Genomic DNA, 21167 nt, shown 5'->3' on the forward strand with positions numbered 1-21167 from the left:
TTGATCATTGTAAAGTTTGAGATAAATTAAATATTACATTGAATAAATTGTACGATTGTAGAATTACGCTGTTAACTGAATTTTACTTTACAATTAAAAAATGTTTGTGCTTAGAGTCTCTAAGCATAAACATTTTTCAATTGATCTCTAATTGAGATCCAGAGAGCAGAACTTTAGCATTGCATATGATTAATTAATCATATGCAATGTTAAAGTTTTGCTCTCTGGATTAGGATTTTTTTAACTAAATAATGCAACATTCGGTTTAATTAAATAATGCAACATTCAATTAAATAATGCAACAGGGTTTATTTATTTTAAATAATGCAACATTGTATTACATTTATCACAAAATAGTATAAAGTAAAAAATAGTGTTGAAACTTATTATAAGCTCTAGTACTATTTTATACTTTATACTATTTTGTATATACATAAGCCTTATGTTAAGATACCAACAACAAATACATCAACAATTTAATACCTGCACATATTTTACAGACAACATAGCCATCACCAATTGTTCCTCCGTGGCATTGGATATCGATTATTTTTTTACATAAGGCATTTTTATTTTTTGATAAGATCTATTTTTATAATTCGTTTAAAAAACTAAAAACAAACTTTTCAAAACATTCTTAAAAATCTAAAACCACCTTAAACAAATTTTTGAAGATTCCTTAAGTAAACTTAATGGAGGAAAGCTTAAACATTTTCTGACCAGTGCTGATTTGACTTATTGAGGGTGATGTGGTTGCAAAAATGATAGCGCTGTTGCAAAAACAAAGGCGAAGTTGCAATACCAAAAAAAAATTCTTATTCAACAAGTTACATCTTTTTACATTATCTGTCCCTATTTATTAAATACTGGCGTAAATATATGCCAGTATTTAATAAATAGTAAATGTAAGTATAAAGTTATAATATATAAAAAATTATAAATTTATTTCTAGCCCTTGCTAAATCTTACAATTTTACTAGGGCCTTTGCTGGATTTGCAAAAAGTCTCATTTTTAGCCAGGGCCGGGGCCCCGGTCACTTACTAGTGTGCAGTCTACCTTGCTTTCTAGTCTACCACTACCTTAATTATTTAACTCTTCCATGCATCTAGGATCTTACATTCAATTGGTTGTCTTTAAAAGTCTTTGTTGCCAATATTTTTGTGGACAAGTAATGGTTTGAATAGTATTTTGTAGAGTGTTGAATTTAATGACTTTGATTGGAACTTTTAATTTCTAAGGCAATGTATTTAACACTACAATTCATCTGTAATGAAATATAAACTACGATAATTTTTGTTGGTTGAATAAACTTCATGGGTTTTACAGAGAAAAGTTTTAATGTTTTATCTTCATTTTTATACTTAAGTATAATATTATGAAGATCATTTTTAATAAAATTTTTATCCAAAGACAAAGTTATAAAAGTCTTTCAAGAAAAATTTTCATAAAATATTTTGAAATTTTGAACAATATTTATATTATAATATATAATATTATGTATAATATATATACATTATATTGGATTATAGTTATTCTCTTTATTTTTGTATAAACTGAAAGTTTTTTATATTTAAGTTTAAACAAATCTATTTTAGAACTTCACCTTTAGAAGAAAGAGAAGCAAAATATATAAGAGTAGTTTCAAGTTCAATGCTTGCATTTGATTATATGATAAAAAATATTGATTTAAAGCTGTTTGAACAATCTATTAAAGTCTTTGCTGCTGATAAAAGCTTTTGGAAGTATTCTAAACACTCTTCTGGTTTGGTAAGATATTTTTAAAGCGTGTGTTTATATATATATATATATATATATATATATATATATATATATATATATATATATATATATATATATATATATATATATATATATATATATTATATATATAGTTTGTGGAAAACAAGAAATCGGAGGCAAGCAGTCAATTCGATCCGCTAACGCATGGAATTGACAATCAATTTTTTTTATTTTTTTAAATTTTCATCCAAGTAATAGTTCTTCATGGTTAAAATTAAGCACATAAAATTAACTTCATGCTTAAAAATTAATGAACTCGTATTTTTAAAAGATAATAATATTAAATAAAATCATTGTATTTTTTAAATTTACACTCACAAATAACTAATGTTATTTGTGAGTTTAAATTTAATATATATATATATATATATATATATATATATATATATATATATATATATATATATATATATGTATATATATATATATATATATATATATATATATATATATATATATATATATATATATATATATATATATATATATATATATATATATATATATATATATATATATATATAGAACCCTTAGATGTTGTCCGAAAGTTTTTTCCATATTTTGTTGACAAAAGTAAAAATTAAAATGCAAGACCGGAATTTTTTTTTTTAATAATGATAGACTGCCTGCCCCAACCAAACCCTCAGTCGATGTAGCAGCACTCCCTTGCGGGTCAGGCTATTTGTCAGTCGATGTAGCAGCACTCCCTTGCGAGTCAGGCTGTTTGTCAGTCGATGTAGCAGCACTCCCTTGCAAGTCAGGCTATATAATAGTCGATGTAGCAACACTCCGCGCATGATTTACAGTAAAAAAAATAAAAATAAAAACATTTTATTAAAAAAAATAAAAATAAAAACTTTTTATTAAAAAAAATTAAAATAAAAACATGGTTTATATTGTTAAAAACATTTAAAATAATTTAAAAACATTCAGAATGTTTTTAAACACATTCTGGTCAATTAAATTTGCGTTTTTGTGGGTTTTTTAAAAAACGATTAATTTGTAATTAAATTAATGGTTTTTACTTTCGTCCAACACGGAAATGTTGGACGAAAGTTAAAAGTAATTAAAAGTGACGTATATGTTGGCGTAAGAATCACTTTTTTCCTTCCGCTCTTCCCAAAGCCAACAAACTATAGATCTATATATATATATATATATATATATATATATATATATATATATATATATATATATATATATATATATATATATATATATATATATATATATATAAATGTCAGTTTATTCTACAAATAAAGTGCTTAATGTTCTTAAAGAACAGAGCAATAATAAATTAGTAAAAACACTTATCTAACTTTTATCTTCTACAGCATGTTTTGCCATCAGTAGGCTCATCAGGAAGCTTCCTGATGAGCCTACTGATGGCAAAACATGCTGTAAAAGATAAAAGTTAGATAAGTGTTTTTATTAGTTTAATATATATATATATATATATATATATATATATATATATATATATATATATATATATATATATATATACACACACCCATATACATATGGGTAATTCCATTTTTAACTTATGCTACATGCGCAACAACTTTATCAAATATTTGCTTATTTAAACTGTAAATTAACTTTTGAGCTATGTTGTATGGAAGCTGTTAGTGTGAAGAATAAAATAAGCTAAAAGGTTTTGAATCTCTAGCAAAAAAAAAGACAAACTTGTTACTGAAAATGCCACTTAACTTATGTTGTGCGGAAGGCAAGGTTAAAAAGTTTATTAGCTAAAAGTTGACAAAAATAGTAAAATTTGACTACTTTTTCATTTTCCTCCGTAGAATTGCCCTAATATATATATATGCTACATCAACTAACAAATAGTTAGAACATGCGAATTCCACATTTTAAATTTGCATACCTATTTAATTTTGAAATAAGTATGCTAACTTGCAATGTGAATGAATAAGAAAAATTCTGACCATTTGTATTATGCACACATAGAGATAAAATGTTAAAAATTCTTACTTCAAAATATGCTAACATTATCAAAGAAACTGTTCCAATCATTGTGTTTAGAATGTATATTAAATCATGAACGAGTAATTTAAGATCCTAGTTAAACTCAACAGAAGGCTATGGTTCTCGAGGTCAAGTTGATTTAATTGGTATGCAATCTATGCTGTATAAAGATTTTAAATGGATTGTAACGAATTCATTTAAAATCTTTATACAGCAAGATTGTAAATGCAAGCAACCACTATTAAGTTGGGAGTTACTGGATTTTTTTTTAAACATCTTTGCTTCCAACAAGGCTGCAACCAACCACTAATTAGAGTTGGAAGTTACTGGATCTTGTCTAAAAGAGAAAGGGCATCGTTAAAAGATGCACCCCAGATATGGCAACAGTATTCCATACAAAGCCGGATTTGAGATTTATAAAGCATAAAGCAGATTGTACTGGGTTACATGTTACCAGTAGCAGAATAACCTGACCTGCCCGTTAATAAAGTACAGAGTTAAAGAGCAAAGAAACAGTTGACAGAAGACTTGAAAAGTTGTAGATTGTATGAGTCAGAAAATCACGGTGGGAGAGAGTTTCAAAGGGTTAAATTGTGGGGAAAAAAAATAGAGGAATAAAAGTTTTTAGAGCATGCAGGGCCAGATACAGTAAAAAAATGTGACTTTACTGAATGACGAGTCATGCGAGAATGAGTTTTTGTTGATGGAGCTAGAGAAGATAGCTCCTTTGATAAGCAACCATGATAATATTTTAAGAAAAGAAAATGAGATGCAACTTTATGACAATGTGATATAGGCTCAAGTTTGGGAAACAAAGCAGGTCCAACTAAGTATATGTTTTTGGACTTTATCTAGATGAGAAGAGCATCATTAGAAGAACCAGCCAAAATATGACAACAGTATTCCATACATGGGCGAATAAGAGTTTTTCACAGGTAGAGAATGGAATCAAGATTAAGAAAATGGCAAACACGATAAGAGAAGCTACTTCAGCAGATGCTAACTTAACAATCTATTGTATGTATGGTTTCCATGAAAGGTCAGTAGTGAACAATAATCCAAGAAGATGTAAAGAAGAGGTTTCATTTAAAGGGTAGTTATTCATCAATAAAAGATATCGACAGTATTGCAGTAAATAACTAGTTTTGTTGTAGTTAAAACTTACAAGTCGCAAGGTTTATCAAGACCATTTTACTAAGTATTGCATCCTGCATTCATTTATAAAAAAATGTGCTGCTGAAGTTACATTTTAATTTATGGATATTTTTTAACATCACAGATGTTAGAATCAAATAATTAATTGGAATTTACTGCATGTGTTATTAAAGATTAAAAACAATTATGACTTGATTTACTCATAGCTTATGGGAAGCCTTGTTACCCTTAAAGCCAAAGAGTAGAAAAGTTTAAGTAAAAAAATTGTGACGTAAAGGATGCTAAATGCTTGGCTTGCTGAACCTACCTTAACAGGTTTGTCGATTGGTCTAAAATTGTACAAAATAGTTAAAATATTAACTATCATACTGGTATTAAACAATCCTCTTACACTACACTTTACAGAAAAGTAGATCTTATCCCTGACCTAGGTTTGGATAAAATTTACACCATTGCCTGATGAAATAATGAAAACATTAAAAAAAAAAGATCATTTTGCTACTCATCAAATCAATACCATAACATAGGTATAACAATACCTATACCTAGAAACATACTTGGAATTATACTTGACCACAATGAAAATGATTTATTCCGTATAGCAGTGAAAGGAGGAATCTCGAATAGAAAATATTAAGGATATATATGCATATACATCTTTTCTGCTAATTTACATTGTCGACTTTATTTTTATAGCTATTAAAATGTCAATAAATATATATCTATTAATAAATTTTTGAAATATAAGTTTGACGAATGGTCACAAACAAACAGTAAATGCTTGAAGGAAAAATGAAGCACACTATAATAAAGAAGAATTATTTTTCAAAGACAGACATTTTTTTAGAATGTTATCAAGAAAAAAACTTGTTTCTCCGCGCACTGGCCTTGTTTTTCAAGGTATATGTTTCAGAGTTATAGAGTTGAGAGAGGGTTGTAACTACAACTAAATTAGTCTCCTAGACTGTAGTGGTCTTCATGACCTTGGGGAGGTGAATTAAAATTAAAAAAAATAATAATACTTTTAAAATAAAAAATTATTGCAAAATAAAATTACTGCAAAATAAAAAACATATTACAATGATGTAAAACAATTGGCTGAAAAAAATTGAGTTTTATCTGAATTAAAGTTTACCAGCCGCTGTAAGCCCTATGTTGTAGCAAAAGTAAGATCCTTTTCAAGCTCAAATGCCCCCTCCAAGCAATCAGAGAGTGTGGGCTTCTTATCAAGACAAGAATAAATGGTGGCATCATCAGCAAACAATGCCACCTTAGATGTGAGAATCTCTGGAAGATCGTTAATGTAAATTAAAAAGAGTATAGAGCCAAGAATTTAACCTTGAGGAACTCCTAAAGTTACAGAATAAGAAGAAGAGTGTTGTCCATCAAGGACAACTTTTATACCACAATTGGAAAGGAAGGGTACAATAAGCTTAAAGGTGTTATCAGATACACCATATAAAGAAAGCTTATGGAAAAGACCAGCATGCCAAACTTTATCAAAAGCTTTAGAAATGTCAAGAGCGATGGCCTTAACCTCTTCACCTTTATCTAATGCGTGATAAAACCTATCCGTTATTAGTGTTAGCAAATCAGCTTTAGAACACGAAGATCGATTTCCATATTGATGATTAAAAAAAAAGTTATTAGATTCAAGATGAGAGATTAAGTGTTTGTTAATTAAACACTCAAAATCCTACCTTATGATAGGAAGAAGACAAATGGGACAGTAGTTGGGCGAATCAGATCGCTCTCCAGAATTTTTGAAAATAGGGATAACAGATGCTGCTTTCCAGCAGGCTGGAAAACAAGACTCTGATAAGCTTTTGTTAAATAGTTTTGAAAGTATAAAAGATAGCTCTGGAGAACACTTCTGCAAGACTATAACAGGTATGTTGTCCGGGCTACAAGCTGTAGAAGAGTTGAAGCAAGAAATCTCTTTGGATACAGACGCTGGAGTGACACGAATGTCAAGCAATGAATCAACCTGTTTGATGGCTATATCAGGTAGATTGCAACTAGTGGAATCAAGAGACAATATTGATGAAAAATTCTTAGCAAACAATTCAGCTTTGTCTTTAGGTGAGGTAACCAGAGGTGAAGTCTGAACCATACTAGAGAGGTGGAGTTACAGATTTGCCTATATTATTAATACTATTAAAGATTCTCCAGAAATCAAGAGAGCCTAATTTTCGTGATGAAATACGAGATTTCAAGACCTGAGAATAGTAAGCTTTGGCGTTAGACAAAACCTTTTTACCATGGTTTCTAGCAGTAATAAACAGACGTCTGTTATCTGGAGTATTGTTTTAGTGATAGATATGGAAGTAATGGTTTCGATTGGCAATTTCAGCTGCACAATATGAAGTATACCAAGGAGAAGAGTGAGGCTTGACCTGGAATCGTTGAGAGAAAATAAAAGATTCCATGCCAGCCTGAATCCATGAAGTTATGTAGGAAGCACATTTATAAACAGGAAGGCGAAGGGTTTCTATCCAAAGGCCATCACAAAGAAAATCACGCAAAGAGTCTCAGTCAGCTTTAAGGTAGTTGTAAGAGGTACGATTATAGGGGGGATACTGATGATAAAGAAAAATGAGATAATAGTTTTAGAGAAATCAAGCTGTGATCAGAAGCCCCTAAGGGTGAATGTGGAGAAACTGAGCACTGACTAGGATCAGAAACAAGACATAAGTCAAGTATAGAATATAAATGATTCGGATTGTCTGAAAAGCGAATTGGAAAGTTGACTATTTGAGTTAGGAATTGAGTCATTGACACTAGAGTCAAGCCATTCAGTGTGATGAGCATTAAAGTCACCGATAACAATACTGGCTGATGGATAAAGAGAGAGGGCTTCGTCAATATGATCAGAAATAATATCAAAAAGGGTGCAGTCTCGAGATGAAGGAAAGCGGTATAGAACAATGAGAAAGGCAGTAGAGTGAAGTGGTGCTAAAGGAAAACATATAAACGAATAGTCCGTGGATTCAAACTTTGTTTCCTGACAAATTGGCGAATTCTTACAAATGTAAATGCCCAGCCAGGCATGTGACTATTAGAGTCTTTATGAATTAAAGGAAGATAATTATCAACACTAAGATCACAAGATGAGACAGCCAAACTCAAATTAGTTTCACAGAGAGCAAGTAGGTCTTTTGAAATTTACAAGAAATAAGATTAAACAGAAAAAAAGTTACTTTAAAGACCACGAATATTAGTGAACGATAGGTTTAGAGATCTTGGTGATGACGATGGTTTTTTGTGTTTCATAGTTTTTGGTACTTTATTCATTTTTAAATTTGTTAAAGAACTTGAATCAAAGCATAGATAGTTCTCAGTACACTGTTTAACAGCCCAAGCGATTGCCTCATTACTATTAATTAATCCTAAGCCATAACAAAGGGCTCCAAATGTGGCCTTGGCAATGCACACCAAAAGCATAAACAGGGACACCATCCATGCGCAACATGGCACTGTTAATACTTTGATATTTTTCAGCTGTTGATGGAATCAGCCTCTCTGAGAGCTACTACAGAGTTTGGAAAACCTGACTACCAGCTGGCCTCAGAACCATAAATCTGAGTTTTAGAGCTTTACCCTCATTAGGAGATAATAAAATGAGTTGCCTAGTCATAAAAACAGAGACACAAGCAAAACTCATGCATCGAGTCAAGAAGATCCAACATTCAACATCCTAAACTGGAAACAATTTATTAAAAATGAATCTGCACCAGCTTAAGTGATAAAGAAGGGGTGTGAGGCTGGTCAATAGATAGAATCTGTTTAGCTCTTAAGTCTTTACTTAGGAGGCCTTCTTCAAGACAGTAGCTGGATGCATTTAACATCTGCCCAAGATGAGTGTTTTTATCACGAGACACCATCTCTAGCCTTTACTCATCCAAAAGTCCCAAGGTTGGGGGTGTTTTAAGTCCGAGTTGGCATCTCCTAGCCTTTGCCTAAAAAGGCGTATCTTACAAGGCAGCAGGACATGATAAAAGGTCATGATAAAGACAGCAGGACATGGCACAAAGCAGAGACAAAGGCAAGACAAGACAAGGCATGATAAGACAAGGCAAGACAAGACATTGCAAGACAAGACTAAGGCAAGATAAAGGTTAGATAAGGCAACAGAGACAATGGCAAAGGCAGAGACAATGGCAGAGACAATTCAAGACATGACACAACCCTACAAGGCAGCAGGACATGATAAAGTCCTATAAGGCAGCAGGACACATAATAAAAACACACATTACCATATCATATGAAATATAAAAGTACTTATCAAAAACTATAAATTAAGAACAGTTATAAATACAGCATTTGTGTAATATTTGTTCAATGACATACCTTGTAATACATGTTTATCAAATTTAATCATCTAAAACTTTTGTAGTTTGTAGTTAGAAAAATCAAAAAATTTCATTTGTTATCTCATAGTCAATTTTTTTCTACCTGAAGCAACAAGTATCTCAAAAAATATTATAAATTTTTATTTAAATTATGTTTATGTACAAGTTAGATAAAATTTTAAGTACAAGTTAAATAAAAAATTTAATAAAAATATAAATATAAAATATCATCAAATGTCTTACTGTAATATCATTTAGATATAAAACTCTTTTGATGTATTCAGCTTTTAATTTATGCTTAGAAATAAGTTAATGATTTGATCCATGATTTGATCTGTGTTTTTCGAAGTATTGTCTATTGGAACTGCTTTTAGAATGTTTGAAGAATCATTCTGTTCAAGAGTTTCAAGGTAAAGTTATGTAAGATATTCCCCGTCATAAAGGTTAGGAAGAAGTTCTTAGTCACAGTCTTATGATATTCTTTTTCTGTGAATCACTTTACTAAAATTTTCTATCTTATGTTTTTGTTTTTCTTACAATTAATGTTTCATTATCATTTTTACCATCAACATCAAGGCTCAACACCATCAATCCTTAAATAAAAATTTTTTTTGTTATTTTTAATTTAAGGCAGATTAAAGTTTAATTATCTCTTTTTAACTGTTTATTTTAAATTATTTTATTGAAAAATATTATTTATTGAAATAGGTTTTTTCTTTTCTTTTATTCGTCTAATTTAAAAAAAAAATCATTTGAGTATACATTTATAAAAAAGCTATGTTTTGACCTTTTTATTTTTTACAAAAAAATGTAAGAATACCAGAACAATTATATTCCATACACTTGACATTTTTATTATATCAATATCACAGAGATCAATATTTAGGTCGCAAGAGCAGATATCAAAAAGTCCAATTTATTATTTTTATAAGTGTTTCTGTAGTTTCTTTACACTTCAGTTTATTAGTCTAAATATATATTGAGAAGTACTCCAACTTATACAAAATCCAGATCTCTTTTTTTTCTTTCTCTTAATAAACAAGTCACTACATTATCAAACTTCTTATTCCAAAAAAACCCTATTGCACGTGTTTCAAAATGTTGACTTTAATTCCAATTACATGTAATAATCATGTATGTGAATCAAGGCACACAATTTGAAAAGGTACCAAGTTTTAGAAAAATAAAATTTTAGTTACTACCAAATCTGAATAGAGGAAAGAAAAATCTAAAAAATAAAAAAATATCATCTTTATAAATGGTAGGTTTATAAAGATTTTAGCAAACTTTTGGATGAAGCATTTTGGAATATGTTTCGGATAAGCGAATGAGTCAGAATTATTGATCATTTACTAATCTGTTGCTAGCGATAAACCAATGAGTTAAAATTATTGATATTTTAAAGTTTTGATCAGCTAACTTAAATGCCTAGTTAACCAGCTATGCTAAGGTGTTTTTACAGGTCACCAAAAAGTATATACAAATAAAGACTTATGTAAAATAAGTTATAAACAAAGACTTAAATAAGGTAAGGGTAAAAAAAATATATACAAATAAAAACTTAGTAAGGGTAAATTTATAGTTTTATTTTATTAAATTTATAAGCAATCAATTATAAGATTTAATATTGTTATTTTTACATACATAAAGGACAAATTTCAAATTGATTGTTGCGTACCAATTTTTTTTATTTTTTGCTGACATTTTGCTTAGATAAAAAATAAGCTTTTTATTTGCATTTAATTTTCATTTAAGAAAGGCAAAGTTTGGCTTTCTTTTAAGACCCAGTTTGTATTTTTAAAAATCCCAGATTGATTTTTAAGACTTTTTTTTTAAGGTCATTTAGTTTAGTTTAAGGTCATTTTTTTCAAACTTTTTTTTGAAAACTTTTCTATTTAGATACGTTCATCATTTTACACTTTAATTTTAACTTGCTTGCTGAAGTCCACAGTTATAAATGAATATATATCAGCGTTAGCTTCAACTATTCTCAATTCTTTTGGTGAGCAAGACTCAACTGTTGTTCGACCATTGTGGGATTTAATTTTGATTTTTACATCAAAGTTCCAGGTAACTAGTGTATTTTTATAAACAAATATCATTTATTAGAGTTTTATAATGTGTATATATATATATATATATATATATATATATATATATATATATATATATATATATATATATATATATATATATATGTGTTTATTTATATATGTGTATATTTATATATGTGTATATATATATATGTGTATATTTATATATGTGTATATATATATATATATATATATATATATATATATATATATATATATATATATATATATATATATATGTGTGTGTATATTTATATATATATATATATATATATATATATATATATATATATATATATATATATATATATATTATGGGCCTTGGAACCAGGGGGCCTGGGTGGGCCAGAGCCCCCTGAGAAAAAAATGATGGCGCCCTTTTTAGTTGTGCCTTTAAAAAATTATTGCCCCTGAAAAAATTTTTTTTTAAAAATTGTTAAAAATATATCTATTTAAAAATGTATATATTTTTGTATTAACTTTTTTTTGGCCTTCTTGTCTTGGTTAAATTTTTTAACAATTGATTAACAAGGTATTTACCGATAAGTAACGTTTTGATAGCGCCAAAAAGCCGATTAACTGAAAAAACCACATATGCACACAAAGTAAAAATTATTTGATTCGAAATACATTTATTTTTGAATACAGAAATAATCTATTTAAAAGTTGCGCTGTTTCAAATTTGAACAAAAACGAGAAGTTTTTAAACGTAAGTTTTTGAAACACTTTACATTATTATTTTAGAGATTATAATTGATATATTGGACAAGGTTAATTTCCATTCCATTCGGTCTCTTGTTTTGGCAACATAACTATAATGATATATTCCAAAATTACATATGTTAATATGCCTGGAAGTAATTTATATTTCAAAAGATTATGTTGTTCTATTTTTTTTATCAGAGTCCTTCCAAAATTGGCTAAAAATAAGATATTTCTTAATGATGGAAATTATTATTTATAAATCAAGATTGTTTTGTTGAATTGAATAATCAAATTTTAATTAATTGTTATTAGGTAATATAAAATTCCTATATATATAAATATTAAAGCAAAAAATTTCTAATAATGATTTTATTCTTTATATATATTATAATTATATAATAGAAGTATTTATTATATTATATATTGACTAAGTTTTATTTTTTAAATGTCACTATTAAAAAAAGGTAACTACTATATGCTATCATGCCTAGCATTTAGACTATATAATGGTAGCCAAATGCCAAGCTATCTATATTAAAAATATATATATTTTGATAGATTATGTATATATCTATTTATATAAACAAAATATTAAATATTATTTATATGATTTATTTTTTTATGATTACTGATACGTTTTTATGATTACGTATTTTTATGATTACTGATAACTTATCTAAAACCCTTCAACAGACATGTATGTCTGCTTCTGAAGGAAGGGACATTGCAATGTTGACTGTCAAAACACTCATGGATATGCGAAATGAGGAGTGGTTCAATATGTGGTGGCAAAAAATTCAGAAGCATGCTAATGATTTCCCAGTCCTCAAGGAACCCAAGCTTTCAAGAAAAAGGAAGATGCCAGCATGGTATGAGGATTGTAGTACCACATATCATTATGTTGAGACAGCCGTTCAGTACTATCGTGCCACATACTACAATGTAATTGATTCTTCTGTTGACACTATCAAATATCGTTTTGATCAAGCAGGACAGAATAGAAACAACTTGAAAAGCTGAATAAACTTTTGCTTTCTGAAGATGTCACAGATACCATAGCATGGATAAAGAAGACTCAGATATTGACACGGACTTACTAGATGCGCAACTTGGGCTATACAGAACAATGTTTGATGAAATTCCAAGATATGTCAGTGATGTTGTCTCACATCTCACACAGTTTTCCTCTTCTCAATTATCTTCTATTTCTGAAGTTGTCAAATTGCTCAAGCTGATTCTAGTTACTCCAGCAACAAATGCTGTTATTGAACGAGCATTTTCAACAATGAGAAAACTCAAAAATTTTCTGAGAACAACGATGAAACAGCAGAGGCTGAATAATTTGACAATGTTACACATCTATTCAAACTGTGCAAACCAACTTGATCCAGAAAAACTCATAACAGAATTCTGTAGGGATCATCTTTATAGAATAAATTTATTCGGATTTTAGTGTCTTTATTTTGAACTTGAACTATAGTACTAGTAATAATTTTAATACAATAATATAAGAAGATCAAACATTAAAAAAAAAAATTAATTATTCCTGTGGGAATCTAATAAAATTTCGAGCTTTTGCTTTAGTGGTACCCATAAGCTTGCGCACAGAATAAGAATCAAAACTCTTTGATGCCTTTTTAAATGATATTTTAATATCTTTAATGTTTCTGCAAAGCTTTTTTGTTTTTTTCAATTTTTTTTTAATAATAACCCAGTACTTTTCAATAACTCTCAATTCTAAGCAGTTTAGAGTATTTTCTGTTTTAGGCACAAATTTCACATTATTCTTTTTATACCATTCCATAGCTAGTTTACAATAATGAATTGAAGCTAAATCAGGCCAGAACACAGCTCTGTTATTGTGTGATTTAATGAGAGGTAAAAGGCGTTTTTGTAAATATTCTTTAACATATATTTGACCAGAAAGTGTGGACTGAGAAATGTAAGGTGCTGATTTTTTGCCGCAACTGCAAATAGCTTGCCAAATCAAAGCTTTTTTAGCAAACTTGTCATGTTTTGTGTATTTAAATTTCTTATCTGTTTTTTCCTTTATATTTGGTAATATAATAAACAGCACCAGGAATTTGTTGAAGATCGCGCTTGATATAAGTTTCATTGTCTTCAATAATACAGAAATTTTTAGAAATAAAATTGTCATACAACTTTCTGCCGTGGGTTCTTGCACTTTTTTGTTGAGTTTCAGAATGGTTGGGCACTTTTTGTGCTTTAAAAGAATGAAAACCATGTTTGTTTCTAACTTTTGCAACAAAACTATGAGAAAATCCATATATTTTTGTGCGTTCCTTTAGTGAAAGGCTTGGGTTATTCTTAAACCTGTTAACTAGTTTTTTAACTAGTTTTATATATTTAAAACCTTCCTTTCTTCCACCACCAGATTTGCGTTTGATCGATTTTGTTTGAGAAAAACGTTGAATAACACGACTAACGGTGTATGGATGATGTATAAATTATTTAAATTCATCAAATACTAATTGCTTCTGCAAGTGTCATCTTTAATTGTTGTTTGCTGTAAAAATAAGCGTGTTCAAATCAAGGTGATTATTTTGTGTTTCCTAAAATCTACAATTAATATAGTTAAAATAAGTTATTTATGTGTGCTTAAAATGTAATATAGATTTAATTTTAAGCTTCATACGTAACCTACAATTATAATTAATGTATACTTTATATTTTAGAAATGTCAAGAATAAGTTTGCAGAAAAACCTGAAAATATCAAAGCTTGGTCTCAAAATCTAGTCCACTTTGAGAAATCAAAATCAACAAGATCTCACATACCCAAGTTTTAGAGCCACTTGATAATTTGAATAAAATGCCAAATGCTTATTCTGTTATTGGTCGGTTTATTTGCTTCTCAAATTTAGAGAAGTTAGTTTACCAAAAATAAATGAAAGGTCTATAACAAAAAAACTAGAAATTCTCATTAACAAATATCATTCAGTTCAAAAATCTAAATAATGTCTTAAAGAAAAGTGGAATTATTTATTTGATATAATTAAAGTAAATGATAACTGGCTTAGCAACGAAGACAAAGCATTTTATTTCTTACAAGTGGATACTAATGGTCAAGTTTGTTATTGTACATCAAAAACTGTTAAAGTACATCCATCTAAGGCTGGCAGGAAGAGACCTAGCATGCCTGAAACAGATACAGTAGAGTTCAGTGACAACAATGAAGAAGGCAATGAACAAAATGATGAACAAGATTCTAATTATATTCTTTCAGATAAAAAAGTTAAGAGAAAATATGAGAACACCACTGTGGCTGTTAACTTAATTAAGAAGTCAAAACTAAGTATTTAGAAATCAGCAAAAGTTTGCAAAAATTTATCTGAATGTGGTGTCAATGTACAAGCCCCATCTAAATCTAGGGTTTATAGAGTTACAATGTCAGCAGCTCAAAAAATGGAAAAGCACATGGTAAGTAATTTAAAAAATGAGAATTGAGTGTTGCATTACGACTGTAAAAGAATGTCAGTGAAGGAGTATCAAGTCTTGGTTTTAAAAAATGCAGAAAAGGAGGTGAAACTAGCCATTTTAAATCTAGATGATGGGAAAGCTATTAGTATTTACAGTGGAATAGTTGAAGTGTTGGATAATTTTCAACTAAAGTTATGATATCTGATACTACAAGTGTGAATACTGGGAGTAGAAATGGAGTTTTAATTCAATTGCAAAGAGAATTTGAAAGAAAAAAATCTTGAACCATTTCAATTTATTAGTTGTCAGCATCATGTGTTGGACACAATTTTGAAACATATTATGAATGAAATTCTTAACAAAGGAGTGTCAAAATCGCTAGAATTACATTACAAATTTATTGAAAACCTGCAAAAATTATGAAAATTTGAAGTCAAGCTTCAAGCAAGGTGAACAAATTTGTAAAGTGAAGACTAGTAAATGGAGAGACAACATAGAGTTTTTGTTCAAGTTGGTACAAAGTTACTGATACATGAAGGTGAATGGCAGCTTTCCAGCTATAAACTTCAAAAGTCTGCCATCATTGCACAATGCCAGATAGAATTCAAGAGTAATCTATGCCCTTCTGGCTTTTATTTTAACTGAATCGGATAATAATCAATTGCACTTGATTTGTGACTTCATTGCATCATCTTTACCTGATATATGGTTTTCTGACATGCAATACTCAGAACATGATTTTAAAAATTTAGAAAGCGCACTTACTTCAACTTCAGTCATGAAGATCTTAAAAAGAATTTGGTCACAGGAGCCCAGCAGAATACAAGGAATTCAGAGATCCAATATTTGTGCTGAAAGAGCCATAAAAGTTATGCAAGAAATTCGTGCCAGAGATATAGACAAAATGAACTACAGATTTATTCTGCAAAAAAACTTTTAAATTGTATCTTGTTTAACTGAAAGTTATTTTGTCAAAATAAATTGTTATTTATCTGCTAATTTGTCGATTTTTATGTATTTCTCAAACAAAAACATATTTTTCTTATTACGGGGGACGTTTTTGTAACTTGAGTCAATAGAACTTTTAAAATTGGTAATCTAATGTAGAATGTCATATTTTGGCATTATACCCAAATATAGTTGTGAAAAAGTCAACCCCCTAATATACACATATATATGTATGTGTGTGTATATATATATATATATATATATATATATATATATATATATATATATATATATATATATATATATATATATATATATATGTATATATATATATATGTATGTATGTATATGTATGTAAACACATATGTATATATATACATACATATATGTTTATATATACATAAACATGTGTGTGTATGTATGTATATGTATATATATATATATATATATATATAATATATATATATATAGATATATATATATATATATCTACATATACATACATACACACACATGTTTATGTATATATAAACATATATGTATGTATATATATACATATGTGTTTACATACATATACATACATACATATATATATATATACATATATATATATATATATATATATATATATATATATATATATATATATATATATATATATATATATGAAAAGTTCCAGCAGCTGCCGATGACCAAACTACCTGTTATTTTAGGGAAAAAGCTATCGCATGTAAACAGAAGTTTCTGTAAACAAACAGATTTTTACTGTTAAATTATAATGGGTTTTTTCCGTTAAACAACGGGAGGTTCGGTCATCGCAGCTGACGGAACTTATCTGTAAATAAACGTATAAATTTAAGCAAGTTTTTCCTGTTAAACAATGGAAAGGTTGCACTAACTCAGCTGCCTGATAGTTTCTGTAATTAAAAGTAATGTTGCAGTTTATATTCTGTTTATATGAAAGTTTAAACAAATTTTTTCTAGCAAATATCATATATATATATATAAAATCTATTGTATGATTTTGAAAACATTTTCTGAAAACAAATTTTCTTTGATTTATTTTAAAAATATTAAATTTTCCGTAATTTACATTTCACTTCAACAGCAAATACACAAATAAATAATAAATTAGTAAAATAATAAACACTTTCAAAAAAATTATTAACAATTTTGATAAGGTATATACATGCACATAATAATATAATTATATTACATATCCCTATATACATTTACAATAAAGATATACTTAAAAACTTATCTTTAAGTAATATATATTGGTTAAATAATAAATATAAATATAAGTAAATCAATCCAAATACACAAAAATACAGTCTTTCTTTTCTTTTCCATTTCTAGTCAACTTTTTGAGTAAGGAAAGATTTTAATATTTAACAGAGTAATAAATTATAGAAAACACTCATTATATGCAATAGTTGATACTCAATATGAGTGATTTAACTAAGGTCAAGCAACAAATAACTCTGCATAAAATTAAATATTCTTTTGAGCAATAAATACCTACAAGAAATAAAAACTTAAATTGAAGTATGATAGTTTTTAAAGTGCAATGTAACCAATCTCAGTTTTTGTCATTGTAATGGTGATAACCAAATTTTCTGTTGGCGTCATATGCCACTACTTCCAAATTCAAAATTAGATTTTTTTATATTATTAAATAAATAAAAAACTTTACAACTTCAACTACAAAATCAAATTCTAATAATTTTACTAAATTTACTTTCAAAATAACTCAACAATTTAACAATAAAACCCAAGTTTTCTTTTCTGTTCTATAATGAAAACTTAATTTATCAAATTATTATTTTTATTTAATATAAAACCATTTCAAAACTCAAGTTTAAAATTTAATAATAAAGATACATACTTATATCTAACCTTAACCAAGCTAAAAAAAATTATAAAACATAACTATAATATAACAGAAAATTAACAATTTATAAATGAAATTTTTTTTACCTATATGGTCCATTGTCATCACTAAAAAAATAAATATGAAATCAATGAAATGCTTTTTATCATTTAAAAAATTTTTTTTTTTTTGTTTATGCTTAAATTAAAAATTGTTTTAAATCTTGAATCCTTTTTTTTTTTTGCAGAATGTCTACTTCAATAGACTATAATAAAATATATTTAAAAAGTATAAAACAGTTTTATAATTTTGAAAGATAATATTTTTATTTTCTTCTTGTTCTAAATATGAATTATAATACTTATAACTAACCTTTTAACTCTTACACCTTTGAGTGCTTTCTTATCTAAATATCAACAAATGTGAACACAAAAATGATATAAATATTTTATAATAGACATTTATATTAATATATATATATATATATATATATATATATATATATATATATATATATATATATATATATATATATATATATATATATATATATATAACTAATAGTTTTTCATCAGTTGTAATGGTTTTTGTCCAGTTTTTCTTAATAAATCCATAAAGTTTTTTTGATCTTGAAGACTTTCTCTCGATTGCTCAAAGTGATAATGCATGCACACATTCTTTTGTACTTTTTTTAAATTAAATATTTTATCAATGTGACATTTAATTGAATTTCTTGATATCTTAAACTTTCTAGATAACTCAGAAATAATAGGTGGTTTGTCTTTTTATTAATAAATTTTTCATCTGAAAAATTTGACATAAATTTAGCTTTAATGGTCGATGTCAAGGTTCAGCTTTTTTGCCATTTAAATCATCTTTTCTTTTAATTCTCGCCACATTATTTTTGACTCTACCAATGGTGGTTATTGAAACTTTGATTGGTTCCTTTTCTGATCATTTCTTATTCTCTACAAATTTCTTAATCTTTCTCTACGAATATCTAAGTTATATGTACATATATATATATATATATATATATATATATATATATATATATATATATATATATATATATATATATATACACACACACACAAAATGCAGAAAAAGTTCGCGTACAAAAATATAAACAGCAAAAACAGCAAAAGTTCCTGTACAAGATAAGAAACAAATTATACTTTAATTTAAAACAAAATAATACTAAAAGAATACGAAGGATTACAAAAGAATACTAAAAACACACTATCTATTGAAAGAAAACACCATACAGATAATTTTTTTAAATTATACTTTTGTACGGGAACTTTTTCCGCACCCTGTGTGTGTGTGTATATATATATATATATATATATGTATGTATATATATATATATATATATATATATATATATATATATATATATATATATATATATATATATATATATATATATATATATAATATATATATATATATATATATATATGTATGTGTGTAAATATGTTTGGGTTTTTGATCACAATCAGTAAGGTAGAATAGTTTTTCATCAGTTGTAATGATTTTTGTCCAGTTTTTCTTAATAAATCCGTAAAGTTTTTTTGATCTTGTAGACTTTCTCTCGATTGCTCAAGGTGATAATGCATGCACACATTCTTTTGTACTTTTTTTAAATTAAATATTTTATCAATGCGACATTTAATTGAATTGAATTTGAAATATTTATGTATGTATGTATGTATGTATGTATGTATGTATGTATGTAAGTATGTATATATACATATATATATATATATATATATATATATATATATATATATATATATATATATATATATATATGTATATATATATGAGTATATATATAAATATAGACATCAAACATCATCAAAACATATGCAAAATTAAAAAAGTTAGTTTATCTTTAACTGTCTCGTCAGTAACCAGGTACCGGGGTATCCATTCCAGTTTCCAAAGTTTGTTTGTTAACTTTAAAATATTTTTATGACTGCTCAGATCCCCAATGTTTAAGTATAAACCACTTTTTTGACAAAATTTTTTGGAATTAATTATTCAATAGCAGTTATTAGCTATCAAACTCAATACCTCAAACAGAGTACACAGCTCTCTGCCCAGTTGCGGTAAAATAATCATCGCTCATATGATTTTGTTTTGAAGCACTTTATTATTTTCATAGTAAAAGATATATGCTGCAAAGCAGGTAACATCGAGAATATTTTATACAAATGTTAGAGGCTACCTTTCAGTTTCTCTTTTAGTAGTATATCTACCATTGCATTTTATGCATTGTGTCAACACCACCTTTTGACCAGTTGTAAAATGCAATAATTTCTAGTTTTTTCTTTGCATCATCACCAATCTTTGCTACCTGATGCATTGATAATAGCATAATCACTGCTTTGTTTTTTTTTGGGGACATAATTGTTCAGGGTTACTTCTTCATGAAAGCCAAACACGGTGGATAGTTCTTCTCGTGTTTTCAATGCAGTCATTGCTGGTGAAATGTACGTTTTATTTTTCTTTAAAATGCCAACAATTGTTAGATCCCAGGATAGTAAGATTTTGCTAAAGACAGAGTTGTGAGTTATCCATTGTTATGTTTACCGGATCCTTTGTATTGTGCTACCAAGTCTTTTACAACGCTCTCACCAACATTTTTCTCATGATGGCACTCAATTTTCCAGTGTAAATCTGACCTGTGAGAGGGTATGAGTTTTCTGCATCACATATCCACCATACTTTAATTCCATACTTGGCTGGCTTTGATGGAATATATTGAGTGAATTTAGTTTGACACCGATATGGGTAAAGTTGATCG

General features: G+C 27.7%; 1 protein-coding gene across 2 annotated transcripts in view; it reads left to right on the forward strand.

Moving 5' to 3' along the window:
• Positions 1-21167, forward strand: part of LOC100211926 (E3 ubiquitin-protein ligase listerin) — a 181666-nt gene that overhangs the window by 68559 nt on the left and 91940 nt on the right. For both annotated transcript variants that reach the window (XM_065792890.1, XM_065792891.1), the window contains exons 7-8: positions 1597-1768; positions 11194-11364. In XM_065792890.1, coding sequence (XP_065648962.1) covers positions 1597-1768; positions 11194-11364 — 343 coding nt within the window. The remainder of the gene's footprint in view (positions 1-1596; positions 1769-11193; positions 11365-21167) is intronic.

The sequence above is a fragment of the Hydra vulgaris genome, chromosome 03 (assembly GCF_038396675.1).
Source record: "Hydra vulgaris chromosome 03, alternate assembly HydraT2T_AEP".
Lineage (NCBI taxonomy): Eukaryota > Metazoa > Cnidaria > Hydrozoa > Anthoathecata > Hydridae > Hydra > Hydra vulgaris.